Raw genomic sequence first — 19426 nt, 5'->3', positions numbered from 1 at the left:
AGCAAGATCAATATTGTTCATAAATAGAACAATTGCTGAACTCATTGGAAAAGGTTAATACCTTTTTTTAACTTATGAAACATTATGTACCATTGCTAAATTACTTTTTAAATGCAGAAACCCACATTTAAAAATAAACCGCTAGGAAGTAAATCAGGGAGATAGGAAGCTACCGAGATTGAACAAAGCTTACCGTGAGCAGTTCCCCTCAAATACCCTTAGAACGCCACCATCCATTCACTTGTTATGTCTGAATTAATGACAAATAATACAAGTTTAACTCTTGTACTAAATTAAATATTTCTTCTTTTGTGAGTTCCTTGACATAAGGAGCTGAATTTTATTCATCTCTGAATCCTGCATTAGCTGCGACACAGCACGTGATATCAATATCATTCTTAATGGATTAATTGATGAATTAATTAGAAAGGATTAATACTTTCCTATTGATATTGTTGAGAAGGTCCCCTGGAGAAGGAAATAATAACCCTCTCCAATATTCTTGCCTGTAAAATCGCATGGATGGAAGAGCCTGGCAGGCAACAGTCCATGGGGTCACAAAAGAGTTGAAGACAACTTAGTGACTTAACAACCACAACAACAAACCGTGTGTGTTTTAGAACCATCCTTCCTCGAGTCCATATTCATTATTTCCATTAATCTCCAAGAGCAGTTTTTCAGAGTGGATCTCATAAAATTGAAATTCGACTGAAATATATATGGTTTAACATCAAATGAATCTGTGTTTAATCCACAAAGTTAGGTCCAACCACAGCTTCATTCCCAGAGAAACTCTCTTAACCCAGCGGCAGGAGTTGTACGTCGGGGCTGAAGAATGTCATCCTACCGGAAAAATAACTTCTTGAGTTAGACGAACTGTACAGCTTCTAGAGAGGAAAATGCGTGGTTCTGGTCAACAACCAGTCCTAACAAGGGTCCTAGAACCAGAGGTGCTTGTGAATAAGCTGTAACAGCGATCGGACGAATAACTTTCCTTCACACTGAAAAGTGACCGTGTGGTGTCTCAGGACTCCAATAGATCCTAGTGTTACTGACACACGATCTTCTGGTGTGGGACCTGCCTATCTTGTTGGTCTCATTGACCTCAGATTTTCTAATCCGCAAGATTCCAATAGTGACCTGATCTAGAAAATGACTGAAAGTATGTAATATAAAAACAGCAAGTGGTGTTCTTTTCGTAACTGTGTTTTGTGGACAACATTTGAACAGGTGGATTGTTCACTAACTCACAATTTGATTACTAACCTTGTTGCTAATAGTACAGTTGATTTTAAAAGTTCCTTATCCTTCGAAAGTCTGAAGGGCAGTCTCATCTGCATTGAATAAAGTAAATCCTCTAACATAATGTAAAGTTTCACAGCTCTAGTGAGACTGGTTCTTTCGTACTGACATAAATATTGAACTAAAAGTAACAGAAAACACTAATATTAACAAAGATTACAAAGACAGATGTGAATTCCTGCACATATATTGAGGACCGTACAGCCCAGTGAATGGGCTTTAGGAACCAGAAATATTTTGATGTGTAGATTGATTTTTTAATAGATGGAAGACATTCAGCAAAGATGAAGTCACACGGCAAGTCAACCAAACTAGAAATAAAACAATATATCTGGCTTTTATTTATAGAAAATATCCGGTGTAAACTGTTTAGAGTCAAATCATCGTGCAAGTAAAAACTTAGAGGTTTTTATCCAATAGTTTTCTTCTAACAATTATGCTTTATAAAAGACTTTATAGTGTGTCAAAATGCTGTTCATCTTATGCCATTCATTTTTATGTCCTTAAGGGTTCTTGATAAGACAACATCCTTGATAAGAATGAAAAAAGAGAAAAGGGGGAAGAAGTTGAAATAAGCATCATTCCTGGTCAAGTATTTATTACAATCTTAACCATTCACTCTTTCATATAATTAGTCCTTGTTTTAATGAGGTACTGATAAAAGCAAGTAACCATCCTTGATAAATTATACCACCAATTTCTTTTTAAAAACTCAATGTCATTAACTACACTAACACCATTTTCTGCAATTTTTCCAAGTTGCATATTCTTTTTTGTCTTAGAAATGGGAAATGCAAGATATAATGAAATATTTAACTAGCATATAATTTTTTCAACTCTGATTTTCATTGCAATAAAAAATAAAAAAGTTTTACACCTATGTGTCTTGTGAATGCTTCTTATGTAGTTCATATAGCATGTTATAATCACTAAAAGAGTACCTACCACATGTACTTTGCCATTAAGTAATTTAAAAATATTCTTAGTTGAATATAGAGTATAATTCCCATTTTACAATGTATCTTCAAAGGGGGCAAAATTCTGACCTGATAAAATTAATTATATTATTTTATTGGATTATTTTAACATTTTTTTCTGAAAAAAAGAATGGAATTGTTTTCCATTGATCTAGTAGTAGAAAATATATTTCAAAATTGCTATGTAAGCACATCAGAAAAAACTTCCAAATTCTTATATAGATATGCGTTCCTGAAAATAAATGCCCTAATCTCATCATTGTTATTAATATGCTCTTCCCTCAGTAGAAAGTTTGTCCAGTTGTGCTCCCCACCATTGTTGCTTATACATGCACTTCTATGGAAAATGGTTGAAAATGTGATTTCTTTTATCTCAGAACATATAGGTTAATTTTTCCACATTTAGATGTGACTCATATAAATTGATTTATTTATCCAATTGCCAAAGAGTCACTAATACCAAATAGCAAACAGGACTTTGATCTTAGACGACCCAGAAAGCTTGTTGAATTAGTTAATGCTTCTTGAAGTTCACTTGCTTTAAAAAATAAACATTTTTCCCCCTCTATAATGAGGAGGAAAGTAGGAGTGTTGCAGAACCTGATATGTCTGAAATTTATAGCATAATGAATCTCATGAATAACAGTCTGAATAGAACAAAACTATAGAGGCACAAGCGCCTTCTTACCTTTCGCTTTGAACACATCTTGGGTAATTTAATTGTCCTCTGTCACACTGCACTCGGGATTCTGATGCAGAAACCGGAAACCCAGCTATATAAGTATCTCTCTTACAAAGAAATTCAACATACTCGCCATGGAAAATATATGGTCTATTGTCAAAATTCCACTTCAGAAGTAAATTATTATTTTCCATTGTATCAAAAGATAATGTGCAAGGCTCTGAAAACAAAACAAAACAAAACTATCTTGATGCCTTTCAGTATTAGCCATTGTATTGTTTTCTCATAATGACCTTAAAATTCCCAGGCATTGGAGCAGTAAGTAAGTTAGTTGGAACTAATACTCAAGTCAGAAAATATGTTCAGAGCTCACAGAAAGCAGTCTATTATTTATCTCTGTTGCCTTGAATTTGGAAGAAGGGTACATCCTACCAGTTACTGAGTTTTATGCCATTAAGGTTTTCAAAGACAGCAAAAAAAAAGATGTTTTTAGAAAATATTGATCAGTAGTAATAGTCATTGAAATAGTTTTTTTTCCCTTTTTCTTCTTCAGAAAGTGCAAATAAAACATCCATGGGACAAACGATTGATTGCTGGACAGATAGTATTTTATGGAAAGGTAGAAACAAGCTGGACTCTTGACAGTGACTCAGTCCAAGAAAGTGGAAGAGAGGAAATAATAAAGATAAAAATACAAAGTAATTAAACAGCAACATATGAAGAAAGTATCAAAAAATGAAGATATTGGCTCTTGAAAGGACTAATAAAATTTATAGACCTGTAGCAAGATATGACAAGAAAGAGATACATCTTCACAGCAGTAATAACAGAAGACACATCACTAAAGCACTAAAAAGAGTGTAAAAGGATGTTATGAACATTATGTCAACACATTTGATAATTTAGGTATAGTGGACAAATACAAACCACTTCCTACTGAAACCGAGAGAAGAGATAATAACCTGGTATTTATTAAACACACTGAAGCTGTAATTGAAATCTTTCCTCAAAAAAATCCTCAAGGCTCAGATGATATCTCTGATAAATTCTTAAAATTATTAAGAAAGAAATAGTATCACACAGACAAAATCCAGAGAATTGATGAGGGAATACTTTTCAGCTTGTATGAGGTTAGCAGAAACTAAACCAAAAGGAAAATATCAAACCAACCTCTCACACGACAAAGATACATTAATCATAAGTAGAATATTAGCAAATACAATTCAGCAGTATACAAAAAGCATAATGCATCACAATCATGCGAGATTTGTTACAGAAATGCAAACACGCTTTAACCTTCAAAAAGAAGCAATATAATTCCAGGGGGAAAAGAGCACAGATAATAATCATGATTGTTTCTACAGATACAGCTAAAATTAAACTCACTGAGGTTTCTTTAAACTCTTAACAAAATAGAAATAGGTGGCTTCTGTATCTTTGAGTTTTATAAGTATTTGTAACACCATAGCTAAAGAAGAATACTGGAAGATTTTACTTATAAGATTGGAACACAAGGACACACACCGCTTCTTCTATTCAGCCTTGTACAAAAGTCCGAGACAGTGAAATAAGAAAATAAATGAAAATAAATGGAATAAATACAAACACAAAGAAATTTTTCTTTTTATTTAAAAATATGTTATTTGACGCCTCCTGAGAATCTTGGGAAGTGGTGTCACTTCTATAGGCTGCCTTGCCAGCGAGGCAGGAACGTGTTTCCCCTTCTAGACCGAGGAGGCCATTCCTGTATTTGTTCCTGTTGTCCGAGTGTTTCCAAGCAGCACCAATAACATGATGACCGCGGTTAGCCTGGTTACACATACCGCATGGCTTACACAGCCTGTAGGTCCTACAAGCCCCATACCTGATGTATGGTTTGTACTTAAGAAGTGCATGTTAGGAGGGCTGGACTCCCATTATTGGTGATCTAGAGGCTCACCTGGGGCTTCCCAGGGGGCCCTAGTGGGAGAGAATCTGCCAGTGCAGGAGACGCAAGACACACAGGGTCGATTCCTGGGTCGGGAAGACCCCCTGGAGTAGAAAATGGCAACCCATTCTGGTATTCTTGCCTCGACCATCTCATGGACAGAGGGGCCTGCAGGGCTACAGCCCATGGGCTGCAAAGAGTTGGACACGACTGAGCGAATAAGCACACACAGTAACCAGATCTAGAGCGAACAGTGGAAACCAGTAAACTATCAGGCACACTAATAAAATAAAACAAATGCAAACGTAAGTGTTATATTAGTGTTCCGTTCAGTCGCTCAGCCATGTCCAACTCTTTGCGACCCCATGAACCGCAGCACGCCAGGCCTCCCTGTCCATCACCAACTGCCAACGTCTACCCAAACCCATGTCCACTGAGTCAGTGATGCCATCCAGCCATCTCATCCTATATTAGTGTTACATCAACTCAAAGAGAACAGAAAGTGGAAAATCGGGCTCAGTTTGAACAAATAGAGACACACATAGCACTACATACCCAAACACAAAGGTGGTGTAGTCCACACGCCCTCTAAACAATACGACTCCCTAGCCCCCTGAAGGAAATGGTGCTCGAAACATATGTATTCCACTGAAGAACCGTTCTCATAGGTGTTGAGTGTTGAACTCTTAATAACTCCATTTTTAATAGCTGGGGGTGATGCACACGTTCTTTTAGATTCTGCAAAAATAATTGTTAAAGTCCACAGTGAATTGCTACAGTAGGTGGCCAGCACTTTCATAACTGCTACAGAAATAAAACAAGATGTTTCATGTCAAAGCATTTTTAAGACAACTCTCAAGTAATTTTTAAATATCAAAAGCATTTTCTGCTGTCACGTCATACATAAAATTTATGCTTGCAATTAGAATCTCATAGCATTAAATACACATTTAAAACTAGCCAAGTATTAACAATCATGATTTTACTTTTCCCCTTTCTGTCTTCCAAAAGTGAAAGTGTGTAAGATCTATCTCAAAGCCATGTTTCTGAATGCATTCTCTTCCTTTTTTCCTTATTAAAAGTGACAGTCCCCTGTCTAAGGAGTCCACAAATTCTCTCCCTCTGCTTCAAGTTCCCTTCTGAGACAATGCTCTCCGGCTCACCCTGAGGTGAGCTTTACAAGCATACTGGTTGCCCACAAGAAAGCGATCCATCCTCTTAAAGTCTGGTGACATTTGCAAAATCTCATGATTTCTCCTTTTATAAAATTGACTTATGAAGTTAAAAGATGTCCTCATCGTCATCCTATTTAAGGGTATGTGCTATCTGGTAACTGATCAGCTCATTTGCAGTTTTATAGATTGGATGATGAGGGTGGTAGATAGCTTATGGTCTTATGGTCTTATCCTTTGAACCATATTGATCACCTGTGATACTGGTCACCTAAGAAATTGTCAGGAAGCACTGTTGGTTTGTTTTCTTGGCTGCAGCATGCAGAACTTTCCCGGACTAGGGATCAGAAACTGAGGTCCCTGCAGTGAAATTAATGGAGCCTTCGCCACTGGACCATCAGGGAAGTCAGGAAGCACTGGTTTTACCTTTTCTAATACATGAAGGATATTTCACTTCTCCTCTATTACACTGCACAGATAATTCAGAGGACGGGGTTGATGGAGACAACTCATATCCCTGCTTACACACAAAATCGATTAAATCTCCATGTAAGATCTTTCCCTCATAATTCCACTTCATCTCCACGTTATTTCTGTGCATGTCAACCATGTTAACAGTACACGGCTCTGTAAAACAAAGTCTGTTTTAAATTCTTTTCTCATCTTACAAGTATGAGAGTGATGCATTTTTACAATAAAATTATGATAGGCATCAAAAGCAGTATTTTATATTTACCACGTTATATTATTAAAGCTCTTCACATACACAATAAAGTATATATTACATTACTATCAAGTGAATTTATATATTTCATATAACCTCTGTTATACCATAAACTAAAACCAAATAAAACCAATTGAAACCAAATAGACCAATTAAAACCAAATAAAAACTTAATTTGAAACATTAAAAATATTGTTTAGGACCAGCAACCACTTAGATTCATCATGATTTCCTTTCTATAAAATAAAAACCTTCAAACAGGAAATGTACTTATTGTGTTATATTTGTGGGACACCTTTCACTTGATATTCATCAGCAAATAAAACAAAGCCCCTTGACTTCATGGAGATTGCCTTCTAAGTGGGAGAAACGCAATACGATAAACAATAAATGTGCTAAATATATGGATCTTGTTTGTCCATCTTTAACGACATATATAAGTGAGGCAGAAGAATGAAGAGTGGAGGGGAGGGGCTGTCACAGAGCTAGGGGAAGGGAGGTTATGCTTCTAGGTAAGGTGGTTGGGACAGGCTTGCCTGTGCATGCGTGCTAAGTCGCTTTAGTCATGTCTGACCCTTCACGATGTCATGGACTGTAGCCTGCCAAGCTCCTCTGTCCATGCGATTCTCCAGACAAGTGTACTGGAGTGGGTTGCCATTTCCTCCTCCAGGGGATCTTCTCGGCCCAGGGACTGAACTCACATCTCTTATGTCTCCTACACTGGCAGGTGGGTTCTTACCTCTAGTGCCACCTGGTAAGCCCTGTGGTGACTATGGTCAACAACATTATTTGGTACACTTAAAAGACGCCAAAAGAGAGGATCTTAAATGCTCTCCTCATGACAACAGCCCCCTAAATTACTCAAGGTGAAGGATATGTAAACCAACTTAATCATGGTAATAATTTCACAGTGTGTTTGTGTATAGAATCATCACACTGTATACCTTAAATCTATACTGTATGTCAATTGCACCTCAACAAAGCAGGGGAAATTTTTGTTTCAATTCATCGTGTTCTCTGTCTTACCTAAGCAAACAGGTGGTGATGACCATCTTCCTTGTTCACAATGAGATATTTTTGCTCCTCTCAATAAGTAATATTCATTGCATCTATATTCCACAGAGGATCCTGTTGGGTAGCTTGTCAATAATTCACCAATAATAGCCCCATTTATTACACCAGGTGGAGGATTACAATTCTCAGTATTTTCTAAGGAAAGAGGTTGCTTTTAAATTAACATGAACTTATAATAACATAATGACATAATACAGTTGCCCAGACAATAGTCCTTCAATATTTGTACTATGTAATTTAAGAAAATTGATTTCTGAACTCATCAGAAATTAGAGAAACATCATTCAGCTACGTATTATTAAAATTTACTAAGCAAGACAACACAGCAAATGTTTTGCTGAAGAACAAGTATGGGTCTTTTTTACTTTTCTGGCTTACAAAGGAATCATGCTATAGATATTCTTAAGATGAGCGGAAAGGTAAAGAGTGTTTTAACCTAAAGATTATGGTCGGTTCTAAAACTGTCGTTTGTCATTATCCTGTTTTATTTTTTCCTCTCCTCCCTCTTCATCTCAGATCTCAGTCAACACACGGATGAAAAGTTCCATTTTTCTGTCTGTAGGAATCTTGCTCTGACTCTGTTAATTTCTTTAGCATCCTTAGAAGCTTTTCTCTTATGCAATAGTTATCCTTGGTAAACATGTGGCGGTCTCTCCAGGACCTGGCCAAGAAATGAGGATGACAGGAAGGGTGGCATCCCGGAGTTGTAACCTGGTTGCATCCTTGAGTTAAATGAAAGGCCAGGTTTATTGCTCAGAAGGTGGGGGAGTCAGAATGGACAGATGCAAAAATATTAAAATCAGGACATTCAAAAATTATTTGCTTTCCTATTCTTTATATTGGATTAAAAATATGAGTCTACAGAGAGCTTCACATGCTTCAGAAAAATGACAGAGTAGGTGCTCTTATCTGTGCATGTCAAACTCTTCTAAGCCCCGGACTATTGCTATAAGCATGTGGATTAAACAAAGAGAATGAAAAATTCTACACGCTAGGCTTAGCTCTGGATATGACACGCAGCACACATACCAACACACTCAGGGGGAAGGGTCCATCTCCCATGGTTGCACGTTATTTCTCCTGGTCCACGGAGGTGATAGCCCCTCTCACACACGTACGCCACCTTATCCCCGCTGTGATAAACCTCGGAGGGCGGGTTTGCCGCGCCATTCCCCACCGACGGCGGGGCCTCACAGGTCATCCTCTGCTTGTCCTCTGGAAGGGGACAGTTGAAAGAGAAGACACCATTTAGCTTCACACGCAGGTTTCTCGTCAGGGAAAGCTTAGTCGAGGTGCTGCTAACCAACGCATTTGGGAGGCTCCGTCCATTTCCCGTTTTCGCAGCGTATCTCCCCTGCCCCCTGCCTGGCGAAGTTAAGTCCACACTCTACACGAACTGTTTCTCCGTGCCGGTAGGTGGTTGAGCACGTTTGAAGGTTGGAGTTCAGAGGCAGAGGCGGAGGAGGACACCGATTTCTTCTTCCTTATGGAAAACATCAGGATGTTTAGTCGTATTCACCAGAAATAGTTAAGATCTCACAAGCACATTGGGCTGTGCCAAGGACCCTAAGAAGTCTGGCAGGCAGAGTGGGGTCACCCCTTGGATCCCCACATCCTGACAGTCACTTCCTCAAGTCACACCCTCCCCAGGAGCAGGACCTGGGTCTTGCTTTAACCCATGAACACAGCGGAGATGATGTGATGAGGTGACTGTGTTTAACACAGCCACAAGGGTGGAGGTGTGATCACGCGCACATGCTCACGCAACGCAGTGTGGCGAGGCCCTTCCTCCCGAGAGGCTCTGTCCCCCTGCTGATCTGGAGGAGAAGCTGCCTTGTCTGCGAGCTTCCAAAAAGGGAGGAGGACCGCAGGGCAGGGGGCACAGGGCTGCCTCCAGGGCGCAGCCAGCAGGCACTAGTACCCTCGGCTCAGTAGCCGCCAAGCTCAGAAATCTGCCACAAATCACAGAAAGCTTGAGTGCAAGGTTCTTCCCCAGTCCAGCCTCAGATGATACCGCAGCTTGCCTATCGCTTCATCAGACATGAACACACAGCTATAGCTGACCCACACTTGTATGTGGTTTTAAGCTTTACTCAGTCGCTTAATCATGTCTGACTCTTTGGAACTCTGTGGACTTGTAGCCCACCAGGCTCCTCTGTCCTTGGGAATTCCCAGGCAAGAATACTGGAGTGCCATTTCCGTCTCCAGGGTTTAAGCTGTTAAGTTCATGCAATAGAACACAAAAAAAGAGCCAGAATTTTACATTCCTTATCTCCTTTAATCTTAAAATAATTTTGTTAAGTAGGGACTATTTCATCTCCCATATTATAGACAGAGGAACTTAAACATAAGAAGTAAGTAAATTATTAATAAGTGGTGGATCTTGGCATTCCTGAACCTGTGTCTATATGAATTAAAATCTCCTCCTCTTAACTATTCTAAAATACTGACTATATTCATTTTCCACGACTGCTGGGACAAATTACCACAATGGAGTGGCTTGACATACCACACGTTTATTCTCTTACAGTTCTGGAAACCCAAGTCCAGAGTTGGCTGTCCTGGGCTGGGATCTGGGTGTCGGGAGAGCAGCGTTCTTCCAGAGGCTTCAGGGAGGCAGTGGCTTGCCCGCCTCTGCAGCGCCTGGGGGCTGCCAGCTCGCCTCTCATACTTGATCCTCTGTAGTCAAATCCCGCTCTTCCTCGTATAGCGGTTGCAATTACGTTTAAAGCCCACATGGATAATCCCAGATATTATCCCCATCTCAAGATCCCTAACTCGATGACACCTGCAAAGTCCCCATTGTTCCGTTCCATAAGGGGACACTCACAGGTTCCGGGGAATAGGATATGAGTATCTTTAGGGGATGGGAGGGGCAGGAAGGCGTTCCTCAGATTACGACACTGCCCATCTTACATCTAAGGACTATTTACTAGAAAAAAGTATCATGGATGTTGGCATCTGACTAATTTTTGGTGCGGGGAGAGGAGTGTGGAATAAGTGATGAGTAGGTAGGCTTGCCATTTAGTTTTTTTGATATTTATTTATGCTGGCTGCGTTGGGTCCTAGCTGCAGCAGGCAGGATCTTTTCACTGTTGCGGCCCTCAGGCTCTTCCTTGGGGCACCTGAGCTGCTCTCTAACTGTGCTGTGTGGGCTTGGTTGCCCCAGAGCATGTGGGATCTTAGTTCTGAGATCAGGGATTGAAGCCACATCCTCTGCACTGGAAGGCAGATTCTTAACTGCTGGGCCGCCAGGGAAGACCCTGCCATTAAGTTCAAGAATAATATGCTATAGCAAATTTGCCAACAGTCTTCTCTCTACTGTTAGACCAGGGCTGTTAGGCACCACTGCAAAATTTTAGAAAGAATGTTTTTAATAAAAGAAATTAAAATCACTGTTCAGTGCAATTAAAGATTGCTGGCCGTTTGGAGCAGCCCCACTACACAACCCCGGTCACTCAGCTTTCATTCTTCCCAGCAACTGTTTCAAATTGTCACTACTCTCTTCCAAGCTTTCCTTTCCTGCCTCTGTCCTGCCTGTTAGTAATGGCTGTATTTTCTACATTACGGAGAAAACAGAGGCTATCAAGCCCTTTATATCTCCCCATACCTCCCAATCCTCCGACTCCTACCATCTTTTCAGGCCCAGATCAGACATTATCCATCCCCTCTGTACATGTGGTCCCACACCATCAGTCAGAACCTTCAGTGTTTGTTTGAACACCTTATACCTGCCTTTATGATACCATTTTTCACACTGTATCAATTACTCTCTTGTATCTGTTTCTTCTGCTAGACCAGAACCTCCTTCATGGAACCCTGCAGTGTGATTACATGACTATCGAATTGCTGTCTCCTAACAGGTAATCATCCCACCTGCCTGAACACAGCCAGTGACACAAATGAAACGACAGATGACCCATTTGAGGGCCGCTCTTACAGCATGACTTCAGTTTTCTTTTTCACTCTGGGTAACTTTGTGCTGCCTTTTCTGCACTTTGTCCCACTATTTTGAAGTCTGTGTTTTCACATCAGGGAATATATGGCCCAGTAATAAGAAAGTACCTTTACAAGGCTGCCACCTGGCACAATGGATCTAGTTAATTCCCAATAAGAAAAATGATTCATTACAATAAAAGATTTACAACTTATTACAGATTTTTAACAATATATTTAAAAGCTATATCCACTCTACAGACTAACATAGAAAATAAGCATATTAATTATATACTCAGATTAAATGTATTAAAGACTGCTGAAAACAGCAGTAATTTAAAAGACAATATTTGTTTTTAAAAATAGGAATTAGAAGAATGCTTACATATCATCAGAGACATTTTTTATAGAAATTAAAGCTGATTCAGACATAATATTTTATTTGTGAATGAAAATTTAAAAGTTACCTTCACAGACAGGAGATTCTGGGTACCAACCAAAGTTATAGCACTGAATTAAGTCAGAGCCACTTAGATAATAATTTTTATGACAGAAAAACTGAACTACATCTCCTTCTTCATAGGTTTGCTTTACAGGATGAAAATAACCATTTTCAATTACTCTTAAAGAAGAGCATTTTAATTCTAAAAATGAAAGAACAGATAAAAAACAAAGACATGTTATTTTTCCTGCTAGAACAAAATCCACTTACTACTTTCATGCCATATCTGAATTCAAATTCAGCAATTTCGCTATTATCCACAGCAAAGCTTGTCAATTTATACATTTATTAAATATCAATAAACTCATTTTAAGTATCTGAGCTAAAAGGATTCTTTCTTCTTTGAGAGCTTGAAATGAGGAAAGCCTACTGTCAACATCATTAAAGTCAGAAGCAAAAAAAGCAAAATTATGGAAAAAGTAACATAATTAGCCTAACAACTTGCACCCATCTCTGGGAGGGACTTTTTCAGAGTGAAAGCAGCTGTCTTCAAAGGGGGAACCTACTGGTACATTGTGGGGTGAGGGCCCATCCGTACGGGTGACATTCTGCCTCCTCTGTCCTCTTCCCAGAAGCTGTGTGGTACCCAGAGGCACACTCGTATCGTACTCTGTCCTTCACTTTGAATGTTTTCTGTGTTGTGGAATAATTTCCATGATGCAATTCAGGGGCCAAACATGTTTCTAAAAAAAAAAAAAAAATAAAGTCATTTGTTTTATGGACTTCCCTGAATCTAGAATATTAAAAGGAAATCTCAGAAAGTATTTTCAACTTTTATTTACTTTGAATCTTAACAAACATATAACAGAATAACTGTCAGCAAAACTAAAAAATAGTCAAAGTTTATCTTTGTCTCTTGAGTCCCTTTTTTCATGCACTCTGCATCCTAACCCTTCTGGTCTTCCATCCTTCAAATTCTGCTCTGGAGTATTTGGCCAAAGGCCACAATTCAACAGAAGGCTTGTGCATTAACAAGTTTTTCATGATGTCCAATCTGCAAGTTTGTATAATTTAAATAGCTAACACCACACTAACTACATGTATATATATAGAGAGAGAGATAGATAGATAGATACATCAGTTCAGTTCAGTTCAGTTCAGTTCAGTCGCTCAGTCGTGTCCAACTCTTTGTGACCCCTTGGACTGCAGCACGCCAGGCATCCCTGTCCATCACCAACTCCCAGAGGTTACTCAAACTCATGTCCATTGAGTCAGTGATGCCTTCCAACTATCTCATCTTGTCGTCCCCTTCTCCTCCTGCCTTCAATCTTTCCCAGCATCAGTGTCATTTCAAATGAGTCAGTTCTTTGCATCAGGTGGCCAAAGGATTGGAGTTTCAGCTTCAGCATCACTCCTTCCAATGAATATTCAGGACTGATTTCCTTTAGAATGTACTGGCTGGATCTCCTTGCAGTCTAAGGGACTGTCAAGGGTCTTCTCCAACACCACAGTTCAAAAGCATCAATTCTTTGGCGCTCAGGTTTCTTTATTGTCCAACTCTCACATCCATACATGACTACTGGAAAAACCATAGCTTTGACTAGATGGACCTTTGTTGGCAAAGCAATGTCTCTGCGTTTCAATATGCTGCCTAGGTTGGTCATAGCTTCTCTTCCAAGGAGCAAGCGTCTTTTAATTTCATGACTTGCAGTCACCATCTGCAGTGATTTTGGAGCCAAAAAAATAAAGTCACTGTTTCCATTGTTTCCCCATCTATTTGCCATGACGTGATGGGACCAGATGCTATGATCTTAGTTTTCTAAATGTTGAGTTTTAAGCCAACATTTTCACTCTCCTCTACTTTCATCAAGAGGCTTTTTAGTTCCTCTTCACTTTCTGCCATAAGGGTGGTGTCATCTGCATATCTGAGGTTATTGATATTTCTCCTGGCAATCTTGGTTCCAGCTTGTGCTTCATCCTGTCCAGCATTTCTCTTTCTCTCTCTCTCTCTCTCTCTCTCTCTCTCTCTATATATATATATATATATATATATATATATATATATATATATATACACACACACATATATTCAAATGATTGCTTTAAGTTTATCTGATATTGGCTTGCAGAATAAAGTAATGTGCATTATTTCAAATTCTTGTCTAATGAAGGAAATAATTTATATGTGTTGCAAAAAGCAGGTTCATTAAAATTCTTTCCTTTTATCTTACATCAATTCTTTTTTTTTTTTTTTACTAGCAGAAAGTAGGAATTCCTGGAGTAGGTGTGCTGTGGAAGATGGGGTCCCTTGGATGAAGGAAACACCTAACATTTGAAGGAAACAACATAATAACTTCCTGCATTGGTAGATATACTAAAAAATAAACTATATTTCAATAAAAATACCTGTCACTCTAAGAAAGCACTAAACTGACTGAACTCCCAAGCTCTTGCCTTCAGGTTTAGGAGATGATTCTTAAACACGTACCATGTTCTTTCCTACAGGTTGGCTGGGAAGACCACCCATCAGCAAGGCATTGAACCACTTCTTCATCCTTCCCTGTGATGGTTTTGTATCCTGGCACGCAACGATAGCGCATGTTCTCTTGTATTTTATAAGATAATTTTGAATCAAAGATGTAACCATTCTTCAAGTCAGGCTTAGGGCACTTTTCTGTGGGGAGAAAAATATTTCTTTTCTAAATTGATGAAATTAAGCTTTTTTTTTTTAAAGTTGTAAAACTAACAATGCAAAAGTTTAATGTTATTCTTAGAGTTTTAAGGAGAAAAAAATCACTTTTTTGTGAATGTTAAACAAGGAATTCACAATTCCTTGATTGAATTTAATTTTGGAAGTATCTTTTTAAAAGCTGATTCAGTTAGATACTGAAATTCTTGGTATGCACTGACTTCAATTTTCTCAGTCATCCCCACCCCTACCTCATCTACTTTAGGAAATATATCCAGAGATCTGCTTCTAATTATCATTAATGGGAAATAGAAGGATTTTCTTTTAGGTTCACTTCCTAATACTTTTGAGACCACTGCATTTGATAATTTTTAACATCATGTAGCTAAAGCACATGGACCTACTCTATGAATCCTTATATAATCCTGCAGACAAGTTATTGTGGAAATTGTGTTCATCTATTTTTTCAGCCTCTGATTGCCTACGAGCTCAGTAAGACTCCTTCGTCAGTCTATGTAGACTGTGAGTCACAGACATGCTACTTTGAGTTCACACAGCTAATTTTTAGTCAATACCTGGGACAGTGATAAGTTGAATAGGACATTTATCTTAGCATCGAATGCAGTTCCATCGGTTTTTGAGCATGATTAATGGACCCTCATAATAAACCAGTTCAGAAAGGTGAAAGAGAGTTGTCCAAGGTTAGTGTGAAATATGTCATACTTGCTGTGTAGACGCACTCTATACGGATTATCTCGCTGAAGTTGCGTGATTTCCATTTTATAGATGAGAAAGTTTGGCCCAGAATGTTTAAGCCACTTCCCAGTGGTAGAGGAGGATCCACCATGGCAGTCTGGCCGCAGAGGGCGTGTCTCAGCCCTGACCCTGCAGTGTTGACCCTCTTCATCCTCTTCCAGCTCCTACTTCACTGCTCTCAAAACATCTCATCTCAGATGTTTAATTTACTTTTATCCTCCAGCTGTGAGTGAGGTTCATTTATTGCAGTTAATCAATGATCTGTGTTAACACTAAAAAGTGTAAACCTTAAATTGGTGATCTATCCACAAGTCATGGGATGGATAATTATCCCACATGGATATGTTTACTGGACATATCAACCACTGTAAATAAACATCGTACTTCTTCTAAATGAAACTGACTCAACCAAAGCCCCTTACTCTGCAAAACAGAGCTTGGGAACTGTGTCAACAGAGAGAGGTCACCTGAGCCCCTGGAAACCAGCTGATAATCTTTAGTGTTTCTAGTGTAGCCTGACATGAAATATTGGGTTCTGCCAAACAGATTTCCTTTCCACGAATTTGAACTCAAAAATTCAGAAAAACAGATTGTTCAATGGATATTATGCAAGGAGAAGTCATACAAAGGAGAGAGGAGTCTTTCAAATGATAAAATACTAGAGTAACAACCTTATACTTCTAAGGCCAGCACCAGATATTTTTCTGGCTCCCGCAGAATTCTCTGTATAAGCCCCTCATTCCTCAAAGTAACTAGATGGTGTGTCTGTTCCTTGCCATGTGATGATAACAGTTTCAATAATTACCCTTATTCTCTTCCCAGAGTATTATTAAGAACAGATAAGGGGGCTTCCCTGGTGGCCTAGCTGTAAAGAATTCAGCTGCCAGTGCAAGAGACGTGGGTTTGATCCCTGATCCGGGAAGATCCCACACGCCGAGGAGCAACTGAGCCCACGAGCCACCACTTGAGCTTGTGGTCTAGAGCCCGGGAGCCTCAACAGCTGAGCCCACATGCCATGACTATGGATGCCTGTGTGCCTAGAGCCCCTGCTCTGAAACAAGGGAGGCCACCTCGATGAGAACCCCACGCACCACAACTAGAGAGTAGCCCTTACGGCAGCTAGAGAAAGCCCACGCAGCACGGAGACCCAGCACTGCCAAAAATAAATACATAACTAAAACTGCTTGCAGAAAGATAAGGAAGACAACATCTTAATGAAGAACATGGCTTATAGAATTTCAGAATATGCTTTCATTTTGTAGAAAAGACCGAGGGCCGATGATTTGCCCATATCTACCGAAAGGTTCAGACACCTGCCCTCTGGGGCCCCTGGTTTCACCAGCTAATCTGTTTGTGAGTTATCACCTGAGAGCGGCCCCACCGCTGACTTACTGAAGCACTGTGGTTCTGGAGACCAGCCTGCCGCCGTACACGTGGTCCGCGCCTCCCGTTTTCCAGTCGCAGTCGTATAACCAACCAAGCAGGAAAATGACAGATTTTGGTTTATGCTCATTGGAAAGTAATAACTTTCAAAAGTATAGTAATATTGGGCAATCCTTCCATTCTCCACACTAGGAAAACCACAGAGCTTCTCTGAAATGAGGAAACAATAAGCTGCACACTGAAAAATACATTTAAAACCATACAATTTGTGAGCAAGTGACAATAGATTTTAAATTTCAAAGTGTTTGCAGACACTGTAGCCAGTACTTACTTTCTATTACTTAACGTTTTAAGGTACTTTTGTGACAATATTTTTCAATCAGAATTAATCTGCTAGCAACCCCAAATCCCAATTGTTAGAATTAGTCTGGGTAGGCCACTTCCTCAGAGAAGCATCCCCTAACTTTGTCAAGCAGCATGTTCTAATAGAAATAGAACACAGCTGACATTTCTTTGTGTGAAAGAAGATTATAACCACACAATAATTACAAAATTAGCTAAAATATGGCAATGTCTCATGGTACAGCTAATAGACAATTATATCAGCTGTTTTTTTCCTAATTAGACAGAAAAATAACAGGAAACTATTCATATAAAAATTATCTTATACCAGAATTAAATGCATCAAATCAGATGAATTCTATTTCATAATTTTAATTGCAAAACATCTTTTGGCAGAAAATTTGTAGTAAGCTATTCAACTAAAAGTGGTTGTAGATAATCTGTAGGTTATTTTAGTCAACAAATTCCCTCTGGTGTTTTAAAAGAGCATTGTGGCCATGGTTTCCTACTCTGTTTATTCCTCTTCCTGATACTCAGTGACCTGCCTGGTCTCTCATCCTTGCAGCCCGAAAACACCGTGAACTATTCCTAAATGGCCCACACTTGTGCACTGCCTTCCTCACTCACACTCACCTCGTGACATGAGGCAGTCTGGGCAGGAAGATTTCTAACAGGGAGTCCACAGGTACCGTTTTCTGGACAGTCCCGATTAAGCCCTGCTGTCCTACGTGAGTATCGCTAAACCCCACTTTCATTCTCAGAAGTGTCCTTGTTTACATATTCAATTGTATGGTCCTACTGATTATCTGTACTATCTAATGTATCCAATCAAGGGCTTCCCAGGTGGTGCAGTGATTTAAAAAAAAAAAATCCACTTGCCAATGCAGGAGATGCAAGAGATGTGGGTTCTTCCCTGGGTTGGGAAGATCCCCTGAAGGAGGAAATGGCAACCCCCTCCAGTATCTTTCAACCAAAGAATAAATTAGGATAAAAATCAAGGCATCAAGAATCAAAAATCTTGCTGATGATTTGTGGTTTGTTCTTTTTCAAATTTCCCACATTAGGCTCTCACTGTAAGGACAGAGAATTAAAATTATACAAGCTTAGCAGTGTTAGGAATGGATTCTAGTCTAAAACTAGAATTAAGGTTGACTTGACTTCAAATGGTGATACTTTTAGCCTAAAATATCCTTTAAGGTATTTATATCCTGGTCTCTTATGCCTTCAAAACTAGAGATGCTAAACGTTTTCTTTTTTTGTGTCTTGTTTTGGATTTCTAAGTTATATTACTTTAGGAATAGTTTAGTAGTTTTTCCCAAAGCAAAAAGTTTGTCTAAATATTATAACAACTTATAAGAATCTTTTTTTATAATATTGATACACAAAAATGAAAGACTATATTCAAATTTCAAGAGAAGTAATGTTAGAATTTCCCTTTATAATTTTCACTGGTGGCTCAGAGGTTAAAGCGTCTGCCTCCAATGAGGGAGACCTGGGTTCAATCCCTGGGTCAGGAAGATCCCTGGAGAAGGAAATGGCAACCCATTCCAGTATTCTTGCCTGGAGAAGCCCATGGACAGACGAGCTTGGTGGGCTACAGTCCACGGGGTCGCAAAGAGTCGGACACGACTGAGCGATTTCACTTTATAATTTTTAGAGAATAAAGAATATTAAAAATTAGTTTTACCTTCTGCATGGAGTTCTCCTGAGATGATTAATATGATAATCAAAGCCAAGCCTTTTGACTTCATCTTCTGTGGTGTGTTTTATAGAGGTTTTAACCATTCAAAAGTACTTAGGGACTCCTCATTAAGTACACAATACTTCTCATGGGAAAAAAGTTAATTATTTACAACATCTGTCTAAGTCCCTTTGTAACAACATTTATAATTGATTTAAAATAGCTTAGGATAATACTAAAAATACCCAGCCATGTTAATGGACAGTAGTTTTTCATGCCACAGACCAATTAGAACATGATCACCAATAAGCGCAACGGTAAGAAAAGCAAAATAATTAT

General features: G+C 39.0%; 2 protein-coding genes across 2 annotated transcripts in view; both read right to left on the bottom strand.

The window, feature by feature from the left end:
• The window catches only part of LOC128061315 (uncharacterized), a 111034-nt gene that overhangs the window by 45419 nt on the left and 46189 nt on the right, over positions 1 to 19426 (bottom strand). The window contains exons 12-14 of the mRNA XM_052653588.1: positions 9622 to 9703; positions 9162 to 9341; positions 8977 to 9073 (exon numbers count right to left, since the gene is read on the bottom strand). Coding sequence (XP_052509548.1) covers positions 8977 to 9073; positions 9162 to 9341; positions 9622 to 9703 — 359 coding nt within the window. The remainder of the gene's footprint in view (positions 1 to 8976; positions 9074 to 9161; positions 9342 to 9621; positions 9704 to 19426) is intronic.
• On the bottom strand, positions 1798 to 19157 carry F13B (coagulation factor XIII B chain). Its single transcript, XM_052653675.1, has 12 exons — positions 19094 to 19157; positions 17074 to 17274; positions 14725 to 14910; positions 12803 to 12979; positions 12262 to 12438; positions 9162 to 9341; positions 8888 to 9073; positions 7811 to 7993; positions 6487 to 6687; positions 5444 to 5626; positions 2968 to 3181; positions 1798 to 1831 (listed from the first exon to the last, which is right to left on the bottom strand). Exons 1-12 carry the CDS (start codon positions 19155 to 19157, stop codon positions 1798 to 1800), a joined length of 1986 nt encoding a protein of 661 aa, XP_052509635.1.

Source organism: Budorcas taxicolor, chromosome 16, assembly GCF_023091745.1.
Source record: "Budorcas taxicolor isolate Tak-1 chromosome 16, Takin1.1, whole genome shotgun sequence".
Classification (NCBI taxonomy): domain Eukaryota; kingdom Metazoa; phylum Chordata; class Mammalia; order Artiodactyla; family Bovidae; genus Budorcas; species Budorcas taxicolor.
The sequence above is the reverse complement of the archived record's forward strand: the minus strand, read 5'-3'. Positions and strand labels throughout refer to the sequence as shown.